Below are 12,349 nucleotides of genomic sequence, written 5' to 3'. Positions count from 1 at the left end.
TGGGTGAGCCTTTCCAATTTCACAGTATACAGTTCAAGCTTCTACCTTACCTGTCTTTACAGACATATATGAATCTATATAGAGCTGTCTACAGCTACAAACTCCATGACAGATCAAAGAAGGTGCTTTCTTCCAATAACCTTTCCTTTTGGGACAGATGTAGTTGCTTATGACTGTAAGAAATGAAGTACTGTTTTAAGTAATTACTGATTATTTGTACAACCAGGAAAATGAACAAACTCTGCATCCTGTGACTTGGAACAAATCAAACCCACAGAATAAATAAATAAGGTTTTGTTTTGTGGGTTTTTTTTTTTAAGTTAGCAGTACATGCATGTGTGGGGAAACACCTGCAGAGATAGCTAAGTAAGTAGAAATACAAGAGGTCTGGCCAGCAGCTACAGTGGAGAGGAATAAAGTTTAAGATTATACAACATCCGGTTTAAGATTTTTTAATCCAGTTTATTAAATATTGCTTTTTGGGGACATGTTTACAACAAGCCCAAATAAATTGTTTAAGGATTCAAAGCAGTCATATTAAAATACAGCTTCAATATAAAGTTTGTCACAGTTTTACAGTATTCAAAAATGACAGACCTGCCTTAAAAAAAGACTATTACACCAAAACATAAGAAAAACAGAAAAACAAACAAGTTTGGCATTTTCATAATCTTTATAGTATAAAACAGAATATTAAATCTATTACCAGCAAGCTGATACTTCAATCTATTACCTAGTCTGAAGTGTCTCCCGTTAAAACACACTATACAACAGCACTATACAAAAGTCGTGGTGATACTCATTTGATGAAAGTGCATCCCTGAAAGTTTGCCAGTTTATTATAGTTAGCTCTTAAAAAAAAAAAAAAAAAAAATAAAACGTCCTCTTTTAACTGAAGGCTTTATTTTTTTATTTTTTATTATTTTTTTGCGGTTTTGTCTCTCAGCCTTCTTTTAAAAGTGTCTACGGACGCCCACCAGGGGGCAGCGTAAGATTAACCATCAAATCACGAACGGCCGCAAATATTGTGCATTCACCTGGAACAGGGAAAAGAGACAGGTTAGCATCACTCCACACACAGGCCTTCACCCCAACAAGCAGGATCTGTAATGATTTTAGGGGAAGTAGCTCCGGCTTTCCCAGCAGGACAGCTCTTGTTGGTCATGAAATTGCAAGAAGCTTTTAACTTTTAATCGCTTTTGAATGTCAGATTGAATCTATACTGGGCTCTATCGTACGTGGCACTGCAATCTGAATTTTTCTGCATGCTGTTAATTAAAAGCACTACATCTTCTAAAGAAAAACACTTTTCCAAGTCCCATTTGTACTGATTAAGAGCAGAAAGTAAACATTTCGAAAGACTCAAGTCTGAAACAGCTGGAAGATGTTTGCTGTCCTAAGCCTGGTTTTGGAAACATTTCTAATTCCAAGACTGGGCGAAAGTCAGAAAACTGTTTCTTTCAACCAAATAATTCTGGCTCTACCCTTGACATCCAAATACAAAATAAAATACAAACGGACTTTTGTTTCCAACAGCTGAGATCCAATACAGAGAGGGAAACCCAGCCACAGCTGTCTTAAGTTTCGAATACCAGCATTTTTTGTGACAAAAACACACATTCTGAAATAGCTTAAAAAAGTTAAAACCAATAAAATCAAGAGGGTTTAATTAGAACAACAAAAGGTGAAATATTAGGCAGCTGTGACTTTCATTTACTGTTTCCTGGTAAGAGAATACAATTAATAGCCACTATCATACTCTGGTCACTGTGGGCTGAGTTTTTCCTGCACATGTCAAGAAACAGCAATGAGAAGATGTTGAATATTACTGCTGAAGGAGCAACAGTGTGAGCAAAGAGAAAGGAGCAGAGCTTGTTGGGATGCATTAATCCTAACTGCCAAACTAGGGATTCCCAAGATAATTTTGGACAAGTCATTATCATACCCAAGCTACACATCTGGGCTAAATACCATTCACTGCCTCACTGAAAACCAGACAATGAAAAATGCTTAGTCGTGAAGTGCTTTAAGAAACGTCATGAGACCCTTGAGCTCCTCTCTAAGGGTCACCTTCAGCATCTGCAGGGACTCTCACTTCCTTACCAGATTGATGTGCACTACATAATGCAGCTTGTAGACTTACAGCTCAAGTTTAACCCTATTATTCCAGGGCATTGATCCTTCTCAGTTCATATCATTATTTCCCCCAAATAAAATATTTTTTCCCATGAAGGCATAGGTAAAGTGCTCTCAGAAAGACAGTGCACTCACGATGAGTCAACGTTTTACTGTTAAACACAGCAGAATGTGTTTGCCCACAGATCTGAAAAGAAAACTCTTCCAGAAGAACTTACTTTTCAGGCACTACCATTTTATTAAGAGGAAAATTAAGCTGAATACAAAATACTTTCTCACAAAGAGAGAAAGGTAAAAAGGATACAGCCAAAACGAGGCAACACTGATTATGGGTTACAATGAAAGTGCCAGTAATATCATACGTGCATGATGGGAAGCCCTGGTCCTTTCTGACTCAAACAATGCAAAGTTCACTTAACCAAGCAAAATGCAATGAGTGCAACAGAAGAGCTAACACAGGTAGGAAAATCCTGGGTACAGCACAATAGCATCAGAAGAGAAAGAATACACACCTGGGATCTCCCATGTACAGAAGTCTCCCAACTATCTACATTCATCTGCTGTCTCTCCTATGCTCTTTCAATGGCAAAGAAAAGAAGGTATCTTGTTCTCTTTTAGCAGGTATAATAATACAAGTTTTGACAGTAAGAACACAGGAAATTGCATTTCAAGTGTCCTCAGGGAAGATACTCTTTTGGCTGGGTGGTGGTGTTGGAAATAAGCAATTAAATAAACAAATCCATACAGACTTGTTCTTTCTTTTAGAAGACAGAGGAAAGACGACTAGAAAAGTCCTCTGCTCAGGTAGCTACATTCTTCTTTACCTGGATAAGGTCCTACTTGTGGCCACAAGCTCTTTAGGTATGCTTTTCTTTCCCTGTCTGTACTTTGCTCCCTGTACTACATTCCCAAACTACTTCAAAACTTGTGTGACGAGCAAAAATTGTCTGTCCTGATCTCTGTAACAATCATCAGACTACATCTCACTGGGGATACTCAAGAGCAGCTTTGGCAATTACTCCCTATGTTGTGGCATTTTATGGAGGGTTTACCTTAAAACACAACTTAGTGCAGTAACAAACAGCAAAACTTCCCCACGCTAGGGGAACTCAGTGGGGAAGCACCTTCCAAAAGAAACACCTGAAGTTTAGTTAACTTATCTCAACATAAAAATGCTATAAAAACAGCAGTTCTGTACCACATACAGAACTCTTACAGGTAAGTCCACATGTTCTCAAGGCTACTCTCTCTTCTATTTATCCACACTACTACTATATGTTAAACAGAAAATGTATGTCAATTTAAATCTTATCACAATTTTCAGAAATGTATGCATATCCACACCAACTTGAGATCAACATTGCTCATATTCTAGCAATCGAAATGAACCATCAAGCATAGTTAAAATTACTGCATAACAACGAGATGAATAATTATACAGAACAGAAGTAGAATTCAACCTCTGGATTCACAACTTCAATCTATTCACTGGATTATTGGAAAAAAGGCTTTGTTCTTCAGCATGTAACTACAGCAGAACTGAAAGTTATTGTTCTTATGAGCCATCTGTGTATTAACAGACCCCAAACCACTGCTTACAGACACCATGCTGCCCAAAGAACCTGCTACTGTTGTTCAATGTTTCAGATACTACAAAAAAACCCAAAGCATGACAAACGAGGGAAATCAAAGCACAATGTTGCTCACAGTGCACTACCTAGGGGCCAAAGAACATTTAGAACAACCTATTTAGCTCAAACACTTCACAGCACATTTGGTGGACAGAACTGTATGCGCCTCTGTTAGTGCACACACTGACAAAGGAGTATACAATCACTCCAGTTACTTTTTAATCATTCACAGCACGTGGACAAGTTCTGATAACTACTTTAACATCCCTTTATTTCTACTGTTAGGCTCAATAACTTAAGACTTAGCCATGAAAACTAACACTTGACCATAGCATATTTCTTGTGACTCGTTCTGGGCCCATTTGTTAAAAAGTGTGACTCCTGCTGTGCAGCAAGAGTTGGGCCAACAAGAGGTGCATTCTATCACTGGCAGAACAGCAAAATCCAGCCTACATCATCAGTGTAACCTTCTGCTGTGTTGCCAGTACTTGCTATTAAGGTACGTACTGCCTGTCACATCAGGAGTTTGTAATCACTAAAGAAATATGATAGAAACCAAGAAGAATTCAGACTTAAGAGAGGTTTAGTTTGACACTGGAGATTTGTCACAGATGTCTGGGTGAAGAGAATGTATCTACTGGACATGTACAGTACCTGCTCGTGGTGAATTCAGTTCAGCAAACCTCTTTAGAATATTGCTAACCATCATTGGAGCAGCAACAGAAGAGTTCTGCTGCCTCGGAATGTCAGCCTGTTGCGTTGTACCCGAAGCCATATCATAAATAATTGGGACAATAATACTAACAGCTTCCTGTGGGACTGTTGTTTTCTGTGTTAGCTGGAGCTGCGGGAAAGAATCAAAAAGTGTGTTAAACCGAATGACCACGTACTTCGGTGCAACTTCTGATACAGTTAAACACTCTAGGCCTACAGACAGCATGCACTTCCATCCCCTCAGTTTTCAGACATCGATTCTGTATCAGGGAAGTTATCAATCAGGTGTAGGCTATTTTCTTCTCCAAAGCACCCTACAGTGAGCGCTGCCTTAGAAATGACACTGATGTAGATGTGTTCTAAACATCTCATTCCTCCTATCCTTTCCCAGCACTGCAAATCTGTGCATCACTTAATTTGCATGGTTAGAACCTCTAAGAAGAGCAACATATCCAGCAGCTGAACATTCAAAGGTACCCGCAGCCCAGAGGGAACTGAAGTTTATATACTGTCAACATCTCCCCAAGAACACAAAACATGAAGAGTTGTTGTGCTTTTATAGGAGGGAGAACAGGAATACTAACTGAACTCACTACGGAAAAGAAATGCTTCCAAACGGCAGAACATTTTTAGCTATTACAGTTTTCAGATATAGCTTGCTTATGTTTGGCTACTAACCCGTGATGATTTCAAAGACATGCAGCCCACGAAATTTTAAAACAGATAACTCTACTTACAAAAAACAACATTTTGGATTTCAGCACAACAGCAGGTGTTCCTGGAGGCGCAATTGGCGGTGCACTGGGAGGAATTGTTAAACAAAACTGCACATTCCATTTCAGCTGACTCGCCTGATCAGGGAACTGTTTAGAAAGAGCAGCACAGAGAAAGAACAGCAAAGGTCTTCATCAGTGACATACGTGGTGGTGAACTAGGGGAGTGTTAGAAAGTAGAATGTACCTTTCTAGCTAAACTTGCAGATGTTGCCAGGTTTCAGAATGACTCAGAAAGAATTAAGCATAGGGTAAACAAGAATACAATCAGAAAGATTCCAGCCAGCCTATGCATGTGCCTATTATGCAGTCATGTGCCTGAGGTTTCTCAAAATCATCAGTTTAGAGGAGAAATTTTGGGAGTTTCCAGGAGAGCTAGTAGTAAAATTGAAACTTCTTTATTAACACCAAATAACATATATATAAATTTAGATTGATGTATGTGTTTACAGATAAAGATACAGCACCTTTTATTTTAAAATATAATAACCAAAGAACTAAATAGAAGAGTTAACTTACCAGCTCAAGTTTCATGATGTGTACGCAGTCCCTGAGGATATGCGTTGGAGCCCCTAGTAATTTTGTGAAGGCTATTAGTGTGTTTGCTTTAAAAGGTGGTCCTGCAACCTAAAGAAAGACACTATTTAGTACTGCCTATTTAGATAATAGCTGTATCATTTAATATGGTAACCAGCATGCACAGCTTTCATTTTATATCCTGCAGGCCTTACACATGCCAATGAATGTCAACAGTACCACTTAAAAAAGCAATAGAGATTAACAGTAATGCACATAAACAGTTATGATTTGAGTACATACCCTTGTTTCAAAGAACTTCTCCAGAACTTGTAACTCCTCCGATTTCCACTGTCCTGTGTTTTCAGGTGTTACTTTCAGTTGCAAGGTCTGGTTGGTTTTGGGATTGAGAGCAACCCTGCACTTCAGTGCCTCCGTCTTAAACATAATTACACCTGGTTCATTGGAGTTTATTAACTGTAGCTGCATAAAAGGAAGTATCACATTCTATCATTCATTCATAAATAGCACGTACACATTCACTTCCAAGACTGTAGTGATCAATCTGCCCTCTTTACAGAAAGAAACAGGTAAAATTGCCTTGAGAACGAAGCTTATGCAAGATTTGGCTTCTTTTTATGTCACTGAACCAATGCCAAAGAAGTGAAGAGGTGCACACTGTCTGTCCCAAATGCTAAAGCAACATTCATGACTGAGTAGTTCAGTTACTGCCAACTAGTAGCTAATTTCATTGAGGCTCCTGCTAAGTAGTGGCATCCACAGTAACCCTGTGGCTGTTCTAGTTAACTCTCAAGGGACATAGAGCAAATATTTATCACATATGAAGCATTTCAGTTTGTGCCTGATTTGAAAGACATGGAGTACAGAAGCATGAAGAGCAACAGTTGTGAAATCATACTCGCAGGTCAATATTAAAACAACCTAAATCATACCGTTTCCTGTTGTATGATCCTCTGAAGATGCCTCCTCATAATAACTGATCCAAGGAATCGCTCAAGAGGGGAGCAAAGATAGCTGCCAGCTAGTCCCGGTACAAGCCCAGGGGTAGGAGAGGGCAACAGCAGAATATTCAAGGCACTGTGGGTGAGGATTGTAGGTATGGATGCAGCCCAAGAGCGCTGAGGTAGTTTACGAGGTGGAGGCATGCTAGTTGGCATTGCTTGGGAACCTATTGACATGGAAAAAGTACTTGCAGTAAGGAAGTATTTAAGCTGTAGCATAAGATGTGTGTTCATTTTATTTGCTGTCACTATACAAGCAGTGAGTTCTCTGGGCCAAAGTTTGTTTAAGAATTTGGCTGGCTAGTGACAGCCAACAGATAGGCAAAGAATTGGCATTTTGACCCTCCACCCATGCAGAGAGTCTCAGCAACATAAAAATCCTACTCCCTTTTCCTCTTTCTGCAAAGATAGCAGGTTTGTACAACAAACTCAATGACATGTAAAGATGGCTAAATCAGTTGTGCAAAAGAAGCATTACAACTCTACGATGTGAAAAGTCAGTATCTGGGTAGGCAAATATGCCTATCATTGCTTCCATTCCAAAGAATCTTCTCTGAGTCACAGAGCTCAGTAGTTTAAGACTTCTCTCTGCAGTGCATCAAGAGGTATCAATCCTGCTGTATGATTTGATTAATTTTCCAATTTGAACTAGGACAGAATAAAGGCTTAATTTCTTTAGATATTTTACTATACAAGGCAGTAAGGGCTGTTAGGCTGACACACAAAACTATCAGAAAGAACAGAACTAGAAATGCTAAACATTAGTGTTTCACAGTCATAGCTTACTTGTTCCAGCTCGTGGGGAATGAGAGGCATCTGGGACAGGTGAATGGAGGGAAGGGTTGGCTGGTGACATTCCAGGCATCCGTGCTGCTGGTGATGGACCAGAGACCTGAGGAGATCCTGGCCAGTTCCCTGCACGCTGACTGGGTGACATCATAGTGTATGGCGAGCTTGGGTCTATCGTACCTACAGATGTTATGAAATTATTATTATTTTTTAACAAATTACAAGGTTTTGTAATCTAGAAATCTAAAAAAGGCTTACCAAAATCTGTAAAGCATGAAAGTGATATACATAAAAAACAAAGTGATATAAAAAAACCCCCAAGACACAGATTCAAGATTTTTCTAGTTGTATTTTTTAAAAACTAAAATAAAATTGAACGTTAAAGCAAATGGGCCTGTTCAACATGTAACAGGTACTAAACTAAAAAGAGCTCTTGCCTATAGACCTGGACTTCTACTGCTCCTTAGCCAATGAAAGCCTCAGACCGTTCCTCACCTATTCAGTATCTTGCAGTTATCTCCCCAAAAGTATCTTAGGTTTTGTACTCTGCTATACAGACTGATCAGAGTGAACTTCTTAAACAGTCCGCTGTATATCTATTTCACTTTCTTCATCTTGACAGTTAAACTCATGCTCTAAAATTACAATCTGAACTGTTCACTTATTGTGATCTATGGAATGGTTTCCAATGCACTGTGATTATAACAAACAATTCTTTTGGCAGCTTTCCAGAAAAACTTAATAAAGGCAACAACCAAAAGGCATGTTACTCACACAGAGTCAAACCAGCAGGACTCTGACAGTGTTTTCAAATGGCCAGTATTCAAGTTTCTAACCTGTTCCAGTTACTTCTCCAGGAAACATAAGCAGTGAAAACACATTAACTAATCTAACAAGAGACAACGCTCATTAAAAGCTGCAGCCATTGTTCTGCTACACCACCACATGGAATTTCCCCACATTAGTAAGCAGGAAAGAGTGACTGATAGTCAATTTTTAAAATGTTAGGAACACTTTAATGTGCCATGCAGCCACTTTTGACTACTGCTAAGACTTACACCCACGCATATGAAAACAACTACTTAAGCTAATTACAAAACCCAAGTCTGCTCTTGAAGACTTAATTTCAAGAAGCAAATCTGCTCCTTGTCACTAATACATACTCCTGCCAGTAAAAAACTCACCATGTGGGCTGGCAAAGTTAGCTGTCTGTCCCATTGTGATTCCAAGAGAGGAAGGTGAAGGAGTTGGACCAAAGGATGCTGGTGATGGTGCTCTCAAAGCTCCACTAGGTGAGCTTGCAGCATGCAAATTTCCTAATCAAAGACATCACATCACTCACCATACACATTTCCCATTTTTCTGTTACAATTTTTTCTATCAACTGCCACGGTTATCTCTTTTTCTTGGGAGATAGCAAACATGATTCACAAGAATTTGTTTTGCATTCAAAAGGCTTTAGTTTGTACATGCATGAGCGATATATTTTCCAGATTGATTCACCACTCACTTTCCAACATATTTGGCTTGAAGAATGGCATTTCCCCCTGCCCAGCCATTCCCCAAATTTAAGTATTTTCAGCTGTTGTGTGTAACAGCTGGGAGCAGAAAGCTTTGGTGTTAAAAAGCTTTTCTGGAGAAGCAGGTATTTAAAATTAACAGGTTTTGATCTGAGCAAGTTGTAAGCTGTAAGAATGAAACAGTTCCAAATATTACACATTTAAAGATGACTGTTTCATGGATTTTTTTGTTTGTTTTAGCTTCAAAATGTAACTTTCCAAAACATGCATGGCAAGACTTTGCTATTTTCCTACAATATAAGGTGCAGTCTCTTGGCTAACTTGGAGCCAAACACAGCTCAAGTAACAGAAAAGACATGCACAAAGAGCTGCGTTTATATTTCCAGCACCTGATTAGCATATAAACTCTCAGCCATCTTACCTGGTGACTGAGTGTGCATCATAGACGGAGATGGCGTTACTGTGTTGTGATAGGAGGTGGGTGGTGAAGTAAGCGGGTATGCTCCCGAGGCTCCTGCCTGTTTCGCAAATGGCTGAAATTGTCAACACAGGACAACAAAAAATTTTTATCACTCTGTACTACAACTAAAGTTCAGTATGTGCACAAGAATACTAATGAGAGTTTGGTCCCTGCCTATGAAATCTTATAGGTCCATCAACATAGTAGCTTGATTCTCTATACCACCTTGTTCAGCGCTCACTATTTTTGCCAGTGAATTTTTGCAGTTTCTCCTCAAGACGTAATACCTCTGCATCTCATTCCTTTTTATCTGCCCCATAACAGCAAAGCCTCCTGACTCTTCCTTCCATCTTTTACCTTAAACAGTCATTTTCCCTCCCTCAGTCCTTTGCTTCTAAAGCAACAAGTCTCATGTGACCTTCCAAAGCTGCTGTTCATACGCTATGGGCTATTTACACTGGAATGAGAAATGGCAAAATAAATTAATATGTTTTGCCCCAAGGGGAATTCCACAGCAGAGCAGTTTTATAGTCTCCCTTTCCATTTTTTACTGCTAATCTTTTTAGAACTTAAGTTCTTAGAAACCTGCAGTTGTGGAAGACAATAAACATTGCTTATTTTGCCTGAAGGGTACCTGTTGTTGTGGTTGCTGCAGTGGCTGCTGGGGTTGAAGCTGTGATATCAAAGAATCCATCATGTCTCCTCCAATCGGAGAAGGTGGGTTATCGTCTTCATTTACAGATCGTCTTCGTGCATCCTGATTGCTGTCAACAAACATGTTCAGGAATGTCTGTGGAAAAATCAGTTTTGTTAGCAATTCCCCCATTTAAATTTTATTACATAAATGAGCGCAGTACTTGATGAGCTTTAATACTATCTTTATCAGCTACAGGATGTAAGAAACAGGCAGGTCTCTAGAACTAACTACTAGGGGGCATTCATTATACGCAGTATGAATAGTTTGCAAAATAGATCAGTTCATAAACAGAGCTTCTCAGTGGATATTTAAGTGTGATTCCCTTTTTCTTTTTTAAAAAAGGGGCATCTTGCATCACCACCAAACAAGACACCTTGCTCATTAATATGAAATATCTCTAGTCATATACCAACAGTTTTATTTTTCCTGAAATATAAGGAAAAGCCTACACTCAAAAAAAGCTGTTCCAGAACAACTCAGCAGTATCCAGAACCTAGCGAGCTTTTGTATCAGACCTACAACTGCCCTGTTTGGGTAAGAACACCCAGGTCGTCCCCTCCATTGTATTCTGTTGTACCCAGAGGAATTTGCCCATCCTCTTGATATACTTCCTCCTCTACTTTCCCAATTTCGTTTGCTTATACTTTCCACTGGTATCTACAGTCCCCTTCCTCTTCCCATTGGCCTTCCTCTTGGAATTCATGAAAAAGGTAGATGTTGAGGATCAGCCACATGCAGTACCAGAGAATGAATATTCAGTTGCAACTGTCAGAAAAAAAAAAATTAGCAAACTATCCTGTTTCACAATGGGTGCCGCTTCCCAATATTTCTGTACAACTAGCACTGGTATAAGCTGCCCTCAGCTAAGGTATTCTGTCAGTGTGCATTTTTTCAGGAAGAGCAAACCAGTAGTATATTCGGAAGAAAAGCCACAGGCTCCTGCCACACAATGATAGAAACTATCTTAAAAGAGAAGTTTCTGTCTAGAATCACTTAACAAGGAGCATTTCCTCACCTGCAACACATGAGCACTGTCCTGCCACACAACATAGTTTGTGAGGAGCAGTTGTTGCTAATCCTGGAGAACACATCTAGCCTAGTTACAAAGCTTCTGCAGGTTTTAACAAAAGGATGCCTGAAGAAGCCTCTATACTGTTTTACTACATAAGAAAAAAAAGCCCCAACACTTGATGCCAGTTCTCTTAAAGGAAATGTTTAAATCTCAACTACTTAACAAATTTACTGATAAATCAATAGATTTGTGCTCAGAATTTTGGAAGGACTGCAGCTCTTCACATCAGACCCATACTTCCAAGTTAGAAGCTCATTTGCTTATAACATAAAAGAAAACACAGAAATGGTCACCTTTAATCCAGGCGCAGGGTAAAATCCTTCAACTATTTTGCTGTTGTCAAAGAGACTGTACGCCCCATCACGTATCGCCACAACACCACGACTCCGGCAGTAGATGTCGATGCAGTACATATTCCTAAACGCCAGCCTGATATGCGTGGGTGACTGTGGCAGAATGGAGAAACACTGATAGGCAGTGTTGGTGCGTTGAGTCAGACCCAGCATGGGCACAGTTGGAAGTTTGTTGATGGCATTTAATGGAGCCTGAGTGTCAAACAAAACCTGAGAGAGAACAGATATTGAGAGATCAGGTAGCTTACCTTTGAGTAAAGGTCAGGGAAAATGGGACATGGGAGAGGAATACAATCTTCCCCAAGCCACCTTCTGCCAATGAGATCCATAAACAATAACACACACATGTAATTTCAAAGAGAACAGTTTAATCTGAATTCAGCTCTAAATTATCTTGTACTTTGCTTGAGAGCAGTTTTAAAACCTTACCTGTAACAACTGCATCACATTTGGTGTTTTATTAAACATCTCCTGGAGCTGGTGCAGAATTGTGTTGTGACAGTTACTGCAACCTGAGTTTGGGCCAACAGTTCCCAGTGAAATGTGGAACTTCTGGAGTATGAAGTTCCACTGAATGCTGATCTGCAATATTAAGAACATAAAACGGTCTTGGAAAGTATAATGACTACGAGGTTATAACAAGAAAGCTGGTCTGCTTTAATTTTT

At 39.4% G+C, this 12,349-nt stretch overlaps 1 protein-coding gene across 1 annotated transcript in view; it reads right to left on the bottom strand.

The window, feature by feature from the left end:
• Nucleotides 1-441: 441 nt before the first annotated feature.
• MED14 (mediator complex subunit 14) overlaps nt 442-12,349 on the bottom strand; it is a 37,938-nt gene continuing 26,030 nt past the window's right edge. The window contains exons 20-31 of the mRNA XM_030477088.1: nt 12,113-12,265; nt 11,624-11,893; nt 10,196-10,351; nt 9,523-9,634; nt 8,766-8,897; nt 7,579-7,761; nt 6,724-6,959; nt 6,074-6,253; nt 5,774-5,881; nt 5,219-5,344; nt 4,422-4,611; nt 442-1,037 (exon numbers count right to left, since the gene is read on the bottom strand). Of these exons, the coding sequence (XP_030332948.1) occupies nt 964-1,037; nt 4,422-4,611; nt 5,219-5,344; nt 5,774-5,881; nt 6,074-6,253; nt 6,724-6,959; nt 7,579-7,761; nt 8,766-8,897; nt 9,523-9,634; nt 10,196-10,351; nt 11,624-11,893; nt 12,113-12,265 (1,920 nt within the window). The 3' untranslated portion in view covers nt 442-963. The remainder of the gene's footprint in view (nt 1,038-4,421; nt 4,612-5,218; nt 5,345-5,773; nt 5,882-6,073; nt 6,254-6,723; nt 6,960-7,578; nt 7,762-8,765; nt 8,898-9,522; nt 9,635-10,195; nt 10,352-11,623; nt 11,894-12,112; nt 12,266-12,349) is intronic.

This window comes from Strigops habroptila, chromosome 2, assembly GCF_004027225.2.
Source record: "Strigops habroptila isolate Jane chromosome 2, bStrHab1.2.pri, whole genome shotgun sequence".
NCBI lineage: Eukaryota > Metazoa > Chordata > Aves > Psittaciformes > Psittacidae > Strigops > Strigops habroptila.
This window is presented reverse-complemented; position numbering and strand designations above follow the sequence as displayed.